The sequence below is a fragment of the Lutra lutra genome, chromosome 2 (genome assembly GCF_902655055.1).
Source record: "Lutra lutra chromosome 2, mLutLut1.2, whole genome shotgun sequence".
Lineage (NCBI taxonomy): Eukaryota > Metazoa > Chordata > Mammalia > Carnivora > Mustelidae > Lutra > Lutra lutra.
Window position 1 is genome coordinate 40,341,039 of NC_062279.1, and position 18,767 is coordinate 40,359,805.

General features: G+C 40.5%; 1 protein-coding gene across 5 annotated transcripts in view; it reads right to left on the reverse strand.

Annotated features, from left to right (window-relative positions):
* The window catches only part of INTS10 (integrator complex subunit 10), a 39,641-nt gene that overhangs the window by 18,367 nt on the left and 2,507 nt on the right, over nt 1–18,767 (reverse strand). For 3 of the 5 annotated variants that reach the window (XM_047717252.1, XM_047717256.1, XM_047717254.1), the window contains exons 4-13: nt 17,957–18,096; nt 15,892–15,973; nt 15,074–15,214; nt 14,473–14,644; nt 13,868–14,037; nt 12,244–12,377; nt 7,545–7,701; nt 5,641–5,723; nt 4,230–4,382; nt 1,204–1,312 (exon numbers count right to left, since the gene is read on the reverse strand). In XM_047717252.1, the coding sequence (XP_047573208.1) occupies nt 1,204–1,312; nt 4,230–4,382; nt 5,641–5,723; nt 7,545–7,701; nt 12,244–12,377; nt 13,868–14,037; nt 14,473–14,644; nt 15,074–15,214; nt 15,892–15,973; nt 17,957–18,096 (1,341 nt within the window). The remainder of the gene's footprint in view (nt 1–1,203; nt 1,313–4,229; nt 4,383–5,640; nt 5,724–7,544; nt 7,702–12,243; nt 12,378–13,867; nt 14,038–14,472; nt 14,645–15,073; nt 15,215–15,891; nt 15,974–17,956; nt 18,097–18,767) is intronic. The other 2 variants (XM_047717253.1, XM_047717255.1) reach the window with 1 other exon arrangement.

Genomic DNA, 18,767 nt, shown 5'->3' on the forward strand with positions numbered 1-18,767 from the left:
CTGTGCTAAAGTGGTGATATTACAGTGACTGATTTTTCTACGTTAAACCCACTCTGCATTCACACTCTACTTGATCATATGTGTTACCCTTCTTATATGCTGCTCTCTGTAATTTGCTAAGATTTTTTGAGGACTTTGGGAATCTGTGTTTATGATGGATATTGGCCTTTAATGTCCTTTTCTGGCAATGCTCTTATTTGGTTGTGCTGTTAGGGTTATGTTTGCCTTAAAAACTGAATTGGGGAGCATTCCCTCTTTCTCTGTTTTCTCCAAGAGTATGTGTAGGATTGGTGTTATTTCTTCCTAAGCGCTAGAGAGAATTCACAATGAAGCCATTTCAATCTGGAGTTCTGTGGGAAAGTTTCTGATAATAATTTAATTTCTTTGATAGATGTAGGAACATTCATATATTCTATTTCATTCTGTTTCAGTTTTGGCAAGTTGTGTTTCTCAAGGAATTTTTCCATTTCCTCTAAATTGTTGAATTTATTGGTATAGAGTTATGAGTAATTTATTCTCTTAGTGTCCTTTTGATTGCAGTAGGATCTGCAGTGACAATTCTCCTTTCATTCCTGCTATTGGTAACTTGTGCTCACTTTCTTCCTGATCAATCTTGTTAGGAATTTATCTTCTTTTTTTTTCTTTCAAAAAAACAACTTTTAGCTTTATTAATTTCCTTGATTTCATTTTCTATTGCATTGATTTCTGCATTTATTATTTCCTGTCTTCTACTTTCTTTAGGTTTCATTTGCTTACCTTTTTCTAACTTCTAATGTGGAAACTTAGAACCCTGACAGTGAATCTCTCTTCCTTTCTTATATAAGCATTACAACTAAATTTACGTAGGTTTTCAAGCAATGTGTTCCTTGAGGTGAAGCTCAAAATAGCCTGAGAGGGAAATGACAGGAGATACTTCTTAACTAATCATTGCCAAGTTTTCCGAGAATTGGTAGAGATAAGAAAAGGAGTTCAGGATATTCCTCAGAGATAACAAACTTGGGAAATGAAGACAACTTTGGAAGAAAGATTTACAGCTGCTTATGAAATTGGTGCCAAGGACAAGCTTGGCAAGAGATTAACTTTTTTTACAGTTTGTCAAACCCCTCAGATCACATAGTATTATTTCATCAGGAATTGTAAAGAATTTCCCAGCCTTGGGTCCTAGAGCCATATTATAAAATAAGAATAAAACTTGCACTGTACCTTTTCTAAATTTGGGCTTTATTTTTGAGGGTTCTTCCTGTGATTTGCCTCCATCTTGAATGGGGAGTACCATGTAGCACATCAAATCAAGGACTTTTTCACACGTCATCTAAAGAAGATCAGATGAAAAGGTACCAATCTGAAATTTTCTCATTGAAAGCAAATCAACAGAACACTAATGTATGTGTAGCAGACGACTGGGCAATGTGTGCATATGGAAGTCTGTAGCACTATCTCAAGACTCTGCGAGACCATTACTGTTTGCTCAACAGCAAAAATGTAGAAAAAGTAACTGAGATTGAATTGAGGTACTAGACTTTTGGGGGAATAATAACTCCTTCTTTGCTGTTAAAACAAAAAAACAAAAATGAAAAATCAGTCAAGTATTAACTAAATCCCCAATGCGTTTAATAGCACAGTGGCATCCAAAAGAAGTAGGCCCATCTTAAAGACATTTACTAACTCACTGAATAGAAAAATCAACAAAATGGGACACAGAGTACTGAAATAGTCTGTATTAGATATACAGCATAATGTAAAATGAAGGAGAAACAAGGTAGGAAGATTTTCCTTATCTCAGCCTTAAAGGGAGGAAAGAATTTGGAATGTGGAAAAGAGAAAAAAGGGTTTTAGTGGAGAAGAGAAAGATGTGGGGAAGGGCTGGGTATTGTTTAGGTGATTAGGTTAGGGGAAGGAGGGCGTGGTTTAGGAAATAACACAGACAAAACCAGTCTGATGTAGTGCTGGTGGCTGAGGGAGGCCTCAAGTGCCACACTGGCGTTGGGGGGGTATTGCTCTCGATCTATAGTGAGTGAGCCATCATCTATGGTCTACCTGTTCTAATAACAGCTAGATTCCATTTGGGGAACATGTTCTATGCATTTAGCACAACCTTCTTATTATCCCCATTTTACAGGTGAGGAAGTAGAGTGTTAAAGCCATGCTTCCCACCCTTTTCCATGTCTTGACGCATCCAGAAATATTTGTAAGGCTGCTCAGAGCTGGCAGCACTAAACTGGGGGCTCTGGCTGCCTCAAGCCACAGCTAACTGAGAGGGTTGGTATCTTGGCACATCCAGAACCCACCCAGGGCCACAGGGTTGTGAATCTCCAGCTTGAAGAGCTCGACAGCTTGGTAGTTCAGAACTTGAATGCTGGAGTTAGACAGTTTGGTGAGGTAACGTGACCCAGGTCATAGAGCTAAGAGGTGGTGGGGCCATGATGTGGACTGCAGAGTCATATGTCCACCTCCAGCCAATATCTTCCGTAAATCCTTCCTTGACTACATGGACCCCGGTGAAAACACCCTTTCCCGAATGCCTACTGTGCATATGTCAGGGCATACCACTTAGTATTTGATTTTTTACTGTCTTCAATAGATACTTGCACTTTTCTCTGTAACTCAAATTATATGTCCTGAATCAGGGATCCCCCATTCCCCATACCCTGCTTATATGCCCACCCCCAGCCTATAGTTCAACTCTGGACACTGAGGAAGTTAGTATTTCTGTTAAGGGGAACAATGACAGCAATCTCTTGAAAGCAATGACCATAACTCAAAGATGGAAGAAGAACTGGGGCAAAAAACTCAGTTCAGAGCAAGGATTAGAATGGTGGCCAAGGAAACAAAAGGCACTATACCAAAGATATTAGCTTCATGCTGGAAGAATCAAAATGATTAGGCAGAGTAAGAGCCAACCATGACCTGAGAGTTTTATACCTAATGACCGGAGAACGAAGGAAACTCACATCTGGACATGCTGGGTCTGAGCTGAAGACAGACAGCTGAAGGCAGCTGAGATCCAGGAGGCAGGTTAAGTTAGAAACCAAGGATATAGGCCTAACAGTGATTAGCTTTGACTGAAGCCCTCAAAGAGAATGCGTTTGCCCAGCTTATTTAAATCTGTTTATTTTACATTCCCTAATATGATGCTGAACAGCAGTGCCTTGTGTAATTCTCTAATTCTACATGATATATGGATATCTGAGTGGGTAAATATGTGTTCTCTTTCAAGTTCTCAGGGAATTCACTGAAACTTAGAATTAGTACCTGATAATTACATAATGATGGAAGAAAAATATTTTCAATTTTCAGTGCACATACTTAACATGCTATCTGTTTCCTAATTATCATCATGGCAAATTATAAATCATATTTCAAAGTTCAAGTTCAAAAACTTTATTCAGGGTTACTAATCACAAAGTAATCAACTTAACACATAGAAAGATGAGAAAGAAATCAGAGTTTGTGTGTTCAGTTGTGGCCTTGAATTTATACAGTATAAAGAATAAAGGATGTGCTTATCATTTTAATTGAATTCAAACATTTATTAATAATTGAATTCAAAGCTGTGCCGACCTCTGTGGTTAGTGCTAAGAGAGATTCAAAGGTAAAGCATATGGTCTGCGCCCTGCGGTAGGAGGGGCTCACAATCACAAGGAAGCAGACTTGTGTATGTAGCTGCTCCGCAGCACCATGAGGTGGACTGCAGAGTCGTATGTCTCTGCATGCTTCGAGAGCAGCAGGAAGGCGCAGAGGGAGAGTCTTACCCAGACTCCGTGCTGAACACAGTCCCAGTGCAGAGCTTGACCTCACAACCTGGAGATCATGACCTGAGCTGAAACCAAGAGTCAAGACACTTAACTGACACCCCAACTCTGGAGACTCAGGGCATCTGATGCTCAGAGAAGCTAATGGCACTCCTCCATTTCCCACTCAGTAAATGTCTCTTCTGTCCAAGTACAATAGCACTGATTCTGCTCTGAAGGGATTCCAGGTAAAAAAGTAAAGAAAAATAGAAGCCATCCTCCAACAAAATGGAAAAAGGAACAGGAAATCTGAAAAGTAGCGCAGCCTAACTTCAGGGAAGCTGTAACTAAAGAGAAAACTAAGTAAAACAAAATTATCAAGACTTTTACTAGATTAGGTGACAAAATCTAGGCAGAAAAAAATCCGCTCTCAAATAAACATGCACTGAATTAAAAGGCCACTCTAGGAAAAGAGGAAGCCCTGTGCACACTACTCACCCTGTACTCCCCCAGAGCAAAGTGGCAGGTTGCGAGCTGGATGAGCGCCCTCTGATGTTCCAGGGTCCCCTGTCCCGTGATCTGCGGCTGCGGAAGCGATCCCTGGAGAGCTGCGAGATGATGCAGGCTCGCTATTGCTTTTTTATATTGACCCTAAGAAAGATGTAACAGCAAAGAAGTGAAAAACATTGCCGTTAAAAAAAGTCTCCAGGGCGTGCTGGGGTGGCTCAGTCATTAAGTGTCTGACTTCAGCTCAGGTCATGATCCTGGGGTCCTGGGATTGAGCCCCAGATCAGGCTCTCTGCTCAGTGGGAAGCTTGCCTCACCCTCTCCCACTCCCCCTGTGTTCCCTCTTTTGTGCTCTATCAAAAAAATAATTAAAATCTTTACAAAAAAACTGTCTCCAGAGTTGGGGTGCCAGAGTCAGTTAAGTGTCTGACTCTTGGTTTCAGCTCAGGTTGTGAGCTCTGGGTTGTGAGGTCAAGCTCTGCACTGGGACTGTGTTCAGCACAGAGTCTGCTTAAGACTCTCTCTCCCTCTCCCCCTTCCCACCACTCTCTCTCAAATTAGTAAATAAATAAAAATCACCAGAGTTAATTAAGCATACAGATAAGGTAGCTCTGTTTGATCATCTGAGGAGGAAAAAGGAGACTTAGCAATAATCAAACCCACTTATTTAAAGCTAGGTGGAGGGTTCTCTATACAGGTACTTTATATGTACAAAGATTTTTCTTTCCAGTCTTAATTCTTTTTTTTTTTTAAAGTTTATTTATTTTTTGGTCATCTCTACACCCAATATGGGGCTTGAACTCATGACCCTGAGATGAAGAGTCACGTGTTCTACCGACAGGTCTAGCCAGGCACCCTGGGTCTTAAGTCCTAAGACTAAAGAAAATAATAAGCTTTTGGATAAAATACAATTTTGGATATACCATTTCTTACATATATTTTACTAATAATACCCTTTCTCCTTTATGTAGGATGGAAGCAGCAACCTATCTGTTCCAACAACAGAGGTTAGAAGCTCTCCATCTTCTTAGGGAATTATTAGCTCTCTCCATTCCAGGCCTAAGTGGCTCGAGAACAGGAGAGCAGAGCAGAAGGACTTCACCACAGTGGAGAACGACGGGTGAGAAGTATGCATCTCTTATTGGAAAGTAAAAATCTTACTTTTACAGAGGGGTATGGCTGGACATAGTGAAAGTAACAAGAAGATGCGGCCTTGTCATTTTCTTTTTTTTTTTTTTTTTGAGATGAAAGAGGACCATCATCCCTCTGCCACTGAAGACAGAACACGTCTTCAGGGTATGACTAGTCTACAGAAGGAACATACACATCTTGCACGCTATGGTCGGTTCATGAAAATCATCATCCTATACACATTCAGGAACTTAAAATATACATTACCTACCTGATAGATGATCATGTCAGTGAGGAAGATTCTTAACCAAAGCCAAGTATCTGTCTTCCATGCCAAACAAATTCTTGTAAATTCTGAGAATTCAAAAGTAAATTTACCAAAAAACGCGTTAACAGAAGCAGAAAAAAAAAAAACCCCAGCAAAACAATGGAGAGAAACTTCCAAAAAATGGACAGTAACTATCGACCTTTAGATCATTTCTAAAACAATGATCTAGAATTTTAGTTAGATAGTAAAGTTAGAATATAATACTTTTCAGTAACCCACAAGCAGTATTTTTATTAGGCCTCAACATTTACGAAGCACATACCATATCCCGAGAGCTGTTCAAAATGTTTTCCACATATTACCTCATTTATCTTGTAAATTACTTTACTCTCCTCAGAAAAAGATAGTTTTATTTTCAGCCAGCTCGGAAAACAAAGATAAAAACTAAGAGTTTTACTCATTTTTTAAAAAAGCCAAGTTATAACGGGGCGCCTGGGTGGCTCAGTGGGTTAAAGCCTCTGCCTTCGGCTCAGGTCATGATCCCAGTGTCCTGGGATCGAGCCCCGCATCAGGCACTCTACTCAGCCGGGAGCCTGCTTCCTCCTCTCTCTCTGCCTGCTTCTCTGCCTACTCGTGATCTCTGTCTGTCAAATAAATAAATAAAATCTTAAAAAAAAAAAAAGCCAAGTTATAACAAAAGGAAAACTACCCCCCACCCCGAAAGGTCACATACATGTTTACAATTCTAGATGTGACCGGGACAGAGGGAGTGAGGCTCTTTCTACCTAGAAAAAATGACATGACACACCTGACCGAGGGTTGTGCATAGGTACGTGATGGCAGGCCAAGGGATGAAGGCCCACTGGCCAGAAGTACAGTAAAAAATACACTGTTGATTCAAAGTAGAGTAAAAATCCATAGCTTAGCAACGCACTAGTGATTTCTAAGTAATGAAGAAATACTTAATAGTTGTATTCTCAAAGGAAAACAGGCTTTGGGTAGGGTGAGTTTTTCAGGCAATGGAGTTAATGCAGATAAAAATAGCATTACCTTTTGTAAGATTAGCTACACAGGACCTAAGAAAGATACAAGGCAGGACAGAACCACTAACAGCACAAAACAAACCCAGCAAGAAAAAGAAAGGAGGCCAGCAATACGAATATTAAAAGACCAAAAATCTCTCCCTCAAACTCCACCCCAAGTCTAATTATAATAAACACTCAAGGGTAGGGGCACCTGGGTGGCTCAGATGGTTGGGCGTCTGCTTTCGGCTTAGGCCATGATCCTGGGGTTCTGGGATCAAGTTCCGCATCAGGCTCCCTCCTCAGTGGGGAGCCTGCTTCTCCCTCTGACTGACTGACTCTCTCTCTTTCTCCCGCTCTCTCTCTGCCTCTCATGAATAAATAAATATTTTTTTTTTTAAAGATTTTATTTATTTGACAGAGAGAGATCACAAGTAGGCAGAGAGGCAGGCAGAGAGAGAGGAAGAAGCAGGCTCCCCACCGAGCAGAGAGCCCGATGCGGGGCTCGATCCCAGGACCCTGAGATCATGACCTGAGCCGAAGGCAGCGGCTTAACCCGCTGAGCCACCCAGGCGCCCCTCATGAATAAATAAATATTAAAAAAAAAAAAAAAAACAAAACAAAACACTCAAGGGTAGAAGCTAAGACGTAAATGATCATTTGAATATTTTTTGATCATTTCAATATTAATAATGCCAATAGTTTTACTCATTTTTTAAAAAAGTCAAATAAGTCTACTCAAAAAAGAATCCTATTAACTGTGTGAACTACTATAAGCAATTAAGCTCTAAGTGTCTTGATGTTCCAAGAGGAACAACGCTTTCTTAAGCACAATGATTTTATATAACACATGAAATAGCACTAATGTGACAAGCATGTTCTTACCCTTGTCAAGGAATTCTAGGGAGTAGAGCAACTCCCAGCTCTCCCTGGCTAGCTTAAAGCTCTCGAGCACTTCAATGGAGTTAGCAAGCTCCGCTTTATTGACTACGATGTGACGATTTCTCCCTTTTGCTGAACAGTCTTCGTCGTCTGAACTCTGCTTAGAAGGTGAACAAGGTGATTAACTTAAAGTCATATACAAGTGACACTTCAACAACATAGGTTAGAACTACACAGATCCGTTGACACATGGATTTTTTACAGTCCAGCACTGTAAATGTATTTCTCTTCCTTAAGATTTTCTTAATAACATTTTCTTTTCTCCAGCTTACTGTGTTATAAGAATACAGCATATAATACACAGAACATACCAAATATAGGCTCATTAACGTTATTGGTAAGGCTTCTGGTCAAAAGGAGGCTACTAGTAGTTAAGTTTTAGGGGAATCAAAGTTATACAGAGATTTATGACTGTGCAGGATGTGGGGGGTTGGCGCCCTACCTCCATGTTGTTCAAGGGTAAACTACTCGGAAATTATGTTTATTATCACCAATTCTGATTACTGTATAGATTATATATATATCAAAGGATACTATCATGAGGATAATTTTTTGAAACTTAACAATTTGGCTTTAAAAATTAATGCATAAATTTTGTATCTTTTCACCCTCACACATTCAATTTTTACCTTAAAAACTAAGCTTATGTTTTTCTGATGATAAATTCTAAGCTTATGTTGGTTTCTAAGTAAAGCTATGGAGTTAAAACTTCCAATAGTTTAAAAAATTTAAGTGTTATTAAAAACCCCAAGTTAGAGTTTTACATTCAGAGATACAGCTTACGTGGCATATGTTTTATAGTTTTTTTTTCAATATGTGAAATAATTTAATTTGCTTCCAAATAAGTTTATCATGTAGAGGAATAAAATTAAAGCCCAAATGCCCTAAGAATCGGAGAAATGACTCTTACTAATCTTTTGTTCCCTATACATCCCTCCTCCCACGGCCACCCTCTCTAGCTCTGCTGCCCCATTGCACGGTGGTGGCCAGGAACTATGTTTGCCTGCACTTATCTAGTAATGCCTTCTGTATTTACAATAAAGAGCCCTACTTTTCTTGCTCTTCATCTCAAGAAATATAAAGCCAAAGAGAGGTCTCAGAGAACTGCAATCATGTAAGTGCCAGTGAGCATGGTCAGACGTTTTGCCAAAAAATAGTCAAGGTAAAACAGCTCCACTTAATTTTACTTTGCTGAGAATTTCTTGACCCTTTTATTCTACCTAGGCTATTTGACTAACTTAATGACCCCAATTCAATTCTCCCTGAAGATTTTCACCCCACTACGCTCATTTGAAAATATGTACAAATATTTCAGCTAAAAGCTCCATTCCTCAAGCTGACCTCAGAAAAAATAAGCACCTCCCTCCCACTACCCAGCAGAATCTCTCCCCCTACTTTCAGAGCCTGGTATTCTCCTGCTAGTCCTTGATGCCTGGGACTCCTCCCTGCCGACTCTACTTAGCTGCCCTATTCTTACCCTCCCACAGTAATGACAGATACCCAGATCCCTTTCACAATCAAAACCTATTAGGTATCCTACTTCATCAGGGTCAAGTTCCTTGCCACATGTTGCCAATCTAATAGGATATACTGATATGAATGGGGTATTCTCTGTTCCAATTTTATAGAAAACATTCCTGCCTCAAAACAAGGTTGGGAGTTTATGGAAGGGACCTCAGATGTGAGAATAGTTTCCAAAGAGTTTCTAAAATTTAGAGAAACTGATTTTGAAATGCAGAAGTACACTCTGGAGTTCTGGGTGGATGCTGTAAGCAAGAACCCTGACTACAGGGAACATACACCAAGTTTGGGCGGGTGGAGAATGCGTGGCCCACAGGAAAGGACAGTCCCCCAGCTCCAGCCACCTGGCACGTCACATGAGCCAGGCAATCAGGCTGGGTGGAGAACATATGCCCGTCTGAAGTGGGCAGCCTCCAACTGGCCCCAGCTGTGCGCCAGCATCAGGGTCGAGTGTATCAAATATTCCAATTATTAAGGAATTCAGATATCTTAACTGTTGTGAGAAATCTCCCAATCTCCAGATGTTCGGTTATTAAAAGAAGCAGAACACCATGGGTAAAATAAGATGTATCTCTAAGCTGAGCTTGACGTCCTCTGCTGTGATGGCTCAAACAGACAGGGCTGGACTTGTAGCAGGTTGGGGGCAGACTGTGGGACACAGGAAAAATCAGTTAATAGAGTAAAAACTAAAATGGATGGAAACCCAGGTTGGGCCAGAGTTTGAGAACAGGGCCTGTTAGATGACCCATAAGAGATGAGACACAGGAGGAACCAGGGAGCTGGAGGGTTTAAACAGCTATGCCATGGCCTGGTTGCTGAGGCTGAGAGGGAAGAGTGGGAATTCACTCATTCACCAGCTGCAGCTCAGGCACTGTCCAGATGTCCAGGGTACAAGACGGACAGTGTCCTTGGCCCCACAGAGCTTGTACAGAGCTCATCAGGAGACGCAGACCGTAAACCAGCCAACGAAGAAACAAGAAAACAGACAACAATAAGGGCGATGCAGAATCAGAGTAACAGAAAGAGAAAAGAAAACTGGATGGGTATTTCGAGGAGGCCTCAGAGGGAGAAATGTCTGGGCTGAGAGCTGTGACAAGGACACAGCCTGGCAGAGAGATGTACTCCGACCTTAGGGCACAGCTTGGGGGTAGAGATCCAGGGGCAGAAAGGGGCTCAGAGCACTGGAGGTGCACAGAGAGGCCAGCACGTCTGCGGCGCACAAAGGTTTGCTCAGTAACGGGTTTGAAGCCACAGTGAAGAGCTTGGATTTCATTCTCAGCACGATGGGAAGCCACTAGAGGTGGTAAAGCAGGGGAGTGAGTCTGACTCAGGTTTTAAAAACATCACTACAGCTGCTGGGTAGAGAAGAGACGGTAGGGAGCAAGAGTGCATGAAGGGAGACAAGAGGACACCCCCGATGACGTATGTAAGACTGGAGTGGCTTGGACAGGGAGCAGGTGGCGGGGACGGAGAGAAACAGACTGAGGAAGCCATGTTATTTATACTGACTTATATGGGACATGGCACTGTTTTTAGTTAAAACTAGTATCAGACGACTCATTATCCACATGGCAGGAAGGATGACTGTGGTCTTAGTGTGAAGTGCCCAGTTAAACCACACACTCACAGAAACCAGAAGGGAGAGCTAACGAGTGACCCCACCAGGACAGTCAGGAGAGAGTAGCTACCGAGCAGCCTTAGTGATCTTTTTAAAAAATGAATCAGAGGGCATCTGGGAAAGCATGGTTAGCAGAGTTCTGAACCTAGGGCTCATGGCCGGATTTCAAAGCATCTTTCAACCTTGGAAATGATTTCCGAAATTGTGCATGTGTGGGTTTTTCTTTGGGAGGAAACAAATGAGTTTATCAGAAGGTTTAATAACCTTACAAGCCTTCAGAAAGGCTTTGTCGTCCCTGCTCCATTCTTTATCATACAGTCCAGTTTACAGAGACATCAGATTGAACTGATTTTAAGGCACATTATCTCCTCATGCCTGGGGCTAGTGAGTATAACTCAGGGTCTGAAGAAGTGGTAGGAGAGGAGAAGGGACAGAAGGAGGGTGAGACTCTAGGCTCCCCTGCAGTATTTCACCTGGAGCATGGGTTAGCAAACTATGATCTGCAGACCAGATCCTATTTTCATAAATAAAGTTTTATTGGAACATGGCCACCTCATTTGTTTACTGTTGTCTATGGTTTGTTTGTTTTGTATTGTAACAGCAGAGCTGAGTAGCTGCAACAGAGACTGTTGGGCCTGTAGAGTCTACACTATTTATTTCCTGGCCCTTCACAGAAAAAGTTTGCTGACTCCTGACCTAGAGCACCTCCGCTGTCATATTGTTACAAACTGGGCCTCCATGAAAGCATTCACTGAAAGGTTCTTCTGCTTTAATATAAGTTTAGAAATCACTATTCTGCCCAGACCCGCTGCCTGGCCCCCTCAGAAGACCAATGGGTCTTCACATTCTCTGGCCTCCCACATCTTTGTGCAGACTGTCTTCTCTTCACAAAATCCACCCTCCAACTCTAAATGACAAAACCCTCTCCTCTATCTAGATACTTCAAAGCTGATTTCAAATGCTGACCTCCTTCATGAAACCTCTGCAACGTCTCCCCTTGGCTTGTAACAACTTCCCAGCCGGACCACCTCACCCTTTCCATTCTGAGGCCAGGACTAAGCACAGCACCCTGTCTAGATGTTCAGTGTAGTTCATCTAGCTTTGCTTTTTACCTTTAATTGATGCCATTCAGTCACAACAGGTAGGACTAATTTATACCAGGGTTTCTCAACATTGGCCTTTTGAGCCAGACAGCACTTTGTGGTGGGACTGTCCCGTGCCTTGCACTATTTGCAGCATCCCCGCCTCTACAGGGCAGGTGCTCACAGCAACTCCTCCCCACCAAGCCATGGAAATCAAAAAGTGTCCTCAGACATTGCCATGTGTCCCTGGGTTGAGGGGTGAGGGGGCAAAATCACCTCCAGTTGAGAACTGCTGATTTAAACAGTAATTGTAATTAAAAGACCTAAACTTTATCAATTTAGCTCCAAAGCTGTCTTTTACATTCATTTCCAGCAAACCACAAACATATAATCTGTTAATAAACATATCTGAAAGGATTACCATGGTTTTTTCTCTTCCCTCAGCTAGTTTCCTCTTTTTATGTATATGTTTGTTACGATCAATTTCTACATCACCATACACATTTGATACATCCTCAAGAAGAACCAATGGAACTTGGCTTGGGGCATTAGGACCTATGGATGGGGGGAAAACACCAACACTTAGAAATGCGGCAAGGAAAAGAAAACTTAGTATGCAAGGAAAAGAAAACTTAATATCAGGTGGAAGTTTACTCAGCTGTTGTTTGAAAATACAGGTGTAAAAAGTATGTTCGGAGTGATCCCAGTTAGGTAGACAAACAAATATACATGAATAGGGGCTATACAGATATATAACACATTATTAATAAAGGTTCTCTCTCAATAACAGATTACAAATGCTTCTTATGTGTCTACAAATTTTTCATAGTAATCATGAATCATAAAATTAGCCAAAAACTCAAGACTACGAAGTTATATGTGTAATACCTGATAGCTACAAATACCAAACAAAATCTAAATATGAGACTGTAAGGTAATACACAAAAATGAGAGCTGTATTATATTGGATGGGTGGGTGATTTCATTCTCTTACCTTTTTATTTTTCACATTTTTTAGAATTTATATGCAAAATGCAAAAATGTTATTTAAAAAATTTCTGTCTGGGGCGCCTGGGTGGCTCAGTGGGTTAAAGCCTCTGCCTTCGGCTCAGGTCATGGTCTCAGGGTCCTGGGATCGAGCCCCGCATCGGGCTCTCTGCTCAGCAGGGAGCCTGCTTCCCTTCCTCTCTCTCTCTGCCTGCCTCTCTGCCTACTTGTGATCTCTGTCTGTCAAATAAATAAATAAAATCTTTAAAAAAAAAAAAAATTTCTGTCTACATTGGGGAGGATATGTGCTATGGTGAGTGCTGTGAAGTGTGTAAACCTGGCAATAAAATGTACCCCTGGGGGGGCGCCTGGGTGGCTCAGTGGGTTAAGCCGCTGCCTTCGGCTCAGGTCATGATCTCAAGGTCCTGGGATCGAGTCCCACATCGGGCTCTCTGCTCAGCAAGAAGCCTGCTTCCCTCTCTCTCTCTCTCTGCCTGCCTCTCCGTCTACTTGTGATCTCTCTCTGTCAAATAAATAAATAAAATCTTTAAAAAAAAAAAAAATGTACCCCTGGGGATAAAAATACATTTTATGTTTATAAAAAAAATTTAAAAAAAATCTCTGTCTATTGCAAAGCCTTTGTGATATCTACTTCAGTACTTTGCTACATCTGCTTTTTCAAAACAGAGGCACTGAATATCCGTATTTAGTTTCACAGTACCACTATATCCTTTAATGTAGAAATTTAATTAATTAATCAAATGGGCTCCATGTCCAGTGTGGAGCCCAAACACGGGGCTCAGTCTCACAAATGTGAGATTAAGACCTGAGTGGAGATCAAGAGCCAGACACTTGACTGATAGAGTCACCCAGGTGCCCCGATATAGAAATTTCAAAGTAAAATGTACTTACATAAAAAGTACCAGCAACTTAAAAAAAAGCACTTGTGTCACCCCACAATGATTTCGATCCAAGAACAATGTTAAGGTAAACATTTTCATCATCTTTATCACCCAACTGAAGCCAGTTTTGGGAGACTCTAGAATTCTTCTACTAACCTTGGAATAGAGATGGTTGTATGCTGTTGACATACTGGAATGCATTCTTAAAGAAGACCAGAACAGTGGAATAAACCACTTGGTTTTTATATTTTGCATGAGCTTCATTATCAAAGTTGTTCATGTATCTGCAGAGATCTTTCATTCTGTGCAAAATATCACCATAGCTTCTGAAAGATGAAGGATGATAAAAATTATTTAATTCCTCTGGGCTTGTCAGCAAAAGGTCTAGAGAAAAGCCCCAACAAAAGCGTGACATTTACCAAATGTGGCTGGAGGCATGTGTAATTCCCCCTCTGAATTAGAGCAGTGATCAGAACACTCTCTCAGGACACAGACATGACAGAGTAGCTACTCTTTCCTCTGAATGCCAAAGAGTGCTTCAAGCTCAACAGCATCTTACAAGTTCATACTTCTGTTGGGAATCTTTAAATAAAGTGAAAACCACCCTCTTTTGCACAGATACCAAGGTTACAAGAGTTGCCCAAAGAAAACTGTACCTATATATTATATGCTTTTTAAGAAAGTGTTTTTGTTTTTAAAAATCCTGAGATTACAGTATCAGAAGGCTTGCTAAGCAATTCTAGAAATGAACAATTTTTTACCGTCTTCCTTTATCCATCTGCCATTCACATCTCATTCCAACAACATTTAAAATCTTAAACAACCTCTCCCAAGGGTCCACAATCTGTGATGATTTTTCAGTCAGCCCTTCTATTATGTACTTCTGAGAGCTCCGTTTGCTGGGTGACATTAAATCAGCCGCTTCTTGGGCACCTGGGAAATGAGAAAAAAGAGGCCTACAATTAATCTTACTATTTACTATGTATGCAGTACTGGAGAGAGAAAGAGAGTCTGAATCCCTATTCAAGAGGCAAGAGCACAGAATCCCAACACATCATGTGTTTTGTTGAAGGACCCACAGCCGGCCACTGGAACAGCAAAAAATGCCCTTTGAGCTTTGGTGCGTGTATGAAGCTCAGGACATTAACATTATGATTCAGCAAGTTGACTGTTTCAGTCAAAGCGCAAAACTGATTCCAGAAAAGTCTCATTTCTTACCTGTGGTACTTTTTTCCAGGAACCATCTTTTAGAACACTATCACACTGGTACGCATCCAGAGAATAATCACAATGATGAGGGATTTTTGAGTTTGCAACTTACTAACATCTGTATAAATAAAACTGCAGGATATTCTCACTTACCTTGATGCTGACTCTCTGTTTGAGTAGATCTAGTGACATAATTGATATAAAATTCAGCTGCTTTGTTCAAGTACTTATATAATAAATTGGCAGGCAATCGGACATCATGGTTGTTAATTATTAGAGGAAGGACATCGCAAACTGTCGAAGCGGAAAAATAAGAAAAAAAAATTCAGTTGTCGTCTACCCTACAATTCTGATAGAAATGAAATTTATTTTAGAGTTCATTTAATGTAGTATCTAAAATATATAGGGAAAAAAGCCACATTTATGGCATATTTATTTAAAAATTGCAGTGCACAGGGACACTAGTGGATGGAGTGAGCAAGGAACTACACAAGTAGATTTTACATTAAGGTTGAGGGTCTAGTTCTTACAGTGGGTGACAATTCAGATGTTTATTATTATGCTGCATACTTGAATATATTCTTTCAGGGGTATCAAATGTTATTTATTTGCCAGAGAGAGAGAGAGAGAGCCCACAAGCACCGGGGAGGGGCAGAGGTGGCAGTCTCCCTGCTGAGCAAGGAGCCTGATGTGGGACTTGATCCCAGGACTCTGGAATCATGACCTGAGCCGAAGGTAAACGCTTAACTGACTGAGTCACCCAGGAGTCCCTAGAAGTTGTTTAAATGCTTTTTGGACTAAAAAAATAAAGAAGGATTTAAATTTCATAATATGAAAAGTTCCTTTGCTTTCCACGAATGATCTTATCCCCGAAATTATACTTACTATGTAGGAATATGCTGAGTATTCCTACATAAGTATTCCTACATATTCCTACATAAGGACTTAATACAAAATACAATTTTTCTTACCAAATAATTTTCTAAAGCAGTTAACAGGAGATTCTTGCTCTTCAATAGTTTCAGCCTCTAATAATGCTTCCCCAAGGCCAACCTGTTTCAAAATAGAGTAAATCATTTAAATGTGTTACAGTTTAAGATGTCAGAATTACATAAAGAATGACTTTTTATATTTACCAAACAGTTTGTATATGCAAACTTCCCCAAGAAACAAATATTCTCATTTTAAGGACTAGAAAACAAAATACATCAGCAACACAGCCCAGAAGGAAACCCTAATTTAACCTGACCACTGACTACTTTGTCTTGGTTATTCTCCTCTGAACTAGCAAAATTAAAATGCTATCAAAATGTCTACAGAAACTTAAAGGAACCACTGGAACTAGTTAGAATGAAAAAGGAGAGGTAGAGATTTTCTACAAAATGTTGAAATTAACTGTATTCTCTACATCGAGATGTACTATGTTGACAAACCTTACCACTTTTAAGAGTTGTCAGGAGTAGCCAGTCATTCAGCCTACGCTAGGCTGGACACAACTGTGACTTTTTAAGGCCACCTTTCCTTTCCTTTCTACCACGGATTCCCTAGCAGAGTAGAAAGTAGGCTTATCAAAATCCACCCAGACATCCGCATTATATTCCTTGGGATCATTTGGCCATGCACAGGGCAGGGGTAAAACAATGGAAAAGATGATATAACACAAAAAGCGAATAGTTGAGTAACCATCAAGGAATGTATTGGGTTGAAGAGCATCCTCCCAAAATTCATGTTTACTCAAGAGTCTCAGAATGTGACTCTACATATATTTGATCTTATTAAAAAAAGTAAGGTCTTTTTAGATGCAATGAGTTAAAAAGAGGGCACAATGGGTTAGGGCAAACCCTAAATCCAATGACGATAATCCTTACACGATCATGTAAAGACACAGGAACACAGACAGCCAGGGAAGAAAGCCATGTGACAGCAGAGGAGAAAACTGGAATGACGTAGCTGTTAAGCTGAAGAATGACAAAGATTGGTGGTGACCACCAGCAGCCAGGGAGAGGTAGAAAGGATTTTTCCCTAGAGCCTTTAGAGGAAGCATGGCTCTACACACACCTTGCTTTTGGAATTTCAGCTTCCAGAACTGTGAGGGAATAAATTTTGGTTGTTTTAAGCCACTCAGTTTTCTGGTACTTTGTTACAGCAGCCCTAGGAAACTAATCCAGGGAGGTACAGAATATGTCAACTGGGGCCAGAAGCTTGAAAGATAAGTGTGGATAAGAATAAACAGTAGAGTTTGAATTAACAGAGTTAATGACACATATTTAAGACTCAGTTTCCTCATCTGTGAAGTGGAATACTGTCTACCTCAAGAGGTCCAGGGAATATGGAAGGAGATGCCTGCCAATGCCTGCCAATAGCACTCAACAGTTATTACAGATAGAAGGAATAGGGGGAAAAGCACATGAAGAACCATGCCTGTGAATACTACAGACTATGGCGCTCAGTCAAATTCAAACATTGTTGACCATAATGTAAGAGGATTTTTTAAAAAGATTTATTTATTTGAGAAGAAAGCATGTACAGGCAGGTGGGGGTGGGCGCAGACGGAGAGGAAGAAACAAAGAATCTCAAGAGGACTCCATGCTGAGCTGCGAGCCTGATGTGGGGCTCCGTCTCACCATACTGAGGTCACAACCTAAGCCAAAACCAAGAGTGGAACGCTCAACTGACTGTGCCACCCAGCCACTTCTGAAATAGGATTTTTAAAAAAATCTTACTGTACTTTACAGATTGCAAATAAATAGCACAGTCAAACTTGGTCACAGTTTCCCTTACACTGACGGGACAACTTCTGGAAATTTACAAAGTCTGATGACAGTGAAATCCTTTTAGCTTTACTGATGAAGATTCCTTGATTCAAGTTCAATCTTACCTAGCGTTCTTCAGCTTTAACATATTTAGATATTCTAAATATTTAGAAATTTAGAATTTCTGCTTTAGAGTAATACACATTAGAGCTTCTAACCGAACTGATGAATGTGTTGATCAATTTTATTTTCTCTTGAGAAAAAGGAAAGGGTCAAGTCATACCCCATGCTGCACCACTGTCTCAGGGAAGCGTCTCAAAAGTAGAAGCAACATTTCCGATCGTTCCAATGTGTTGAAGCATTGTTCCGTAACCTTTAGTAACATTTCGCACTGGACCCGACCAGGGAGAGTTTCAAACAAACCTGTACATAACACATTTTATTTTTAAAAATTTCTTTTGGAAAGAAAATCCTGAAGCTACAGTGGAAATAAGGCATTTTCATGTATAGAACAGTAAGTCTACATTTAGAATCACTGTTTGAGTTTTATCTACAACCTAGAAGAGGCTTTTGGCTCAGATGGTACTGGACACAGATGTTTGCTGAATGATCCTTTCAGGATCATTTGGAGGCCTTATTTGGGTCCAGAAGGTAAGAATGGCGTAGGTGAAGGGTCATAACAGTGCTTGCTGTTGGCTGAGATAAAGAGGATGCATTTGTTTAAGTTGAAATGACCTAAATCACCTACTCTTTCATCCAGAATTTGAAATCTTTGATTGGCTATCACAACCAACACAGACTGAAGGTTAATGGAAAAGGTCATAAATCACTAAAAGTTTCTCTCCTGTTTTGTGGAGATCTGCCTAATCTACAGATGCTTTCTGATAACTATAAAATCTGTTAAAAATATATTCGATTCTCTGGGCTGGCTAACTGATAAATCTACACTCTTTAAGGGAGCTTAGAGGTTTCTAAGCAAATGCTCAAGAGACCAAGTGACATCATTTGTACAGACTTTGGGTACCAATACCACAGATGTTGAGTTTTCTATGAAATTCCTATATATAAATTAGTGTTCCAGAAACGGTAATTTA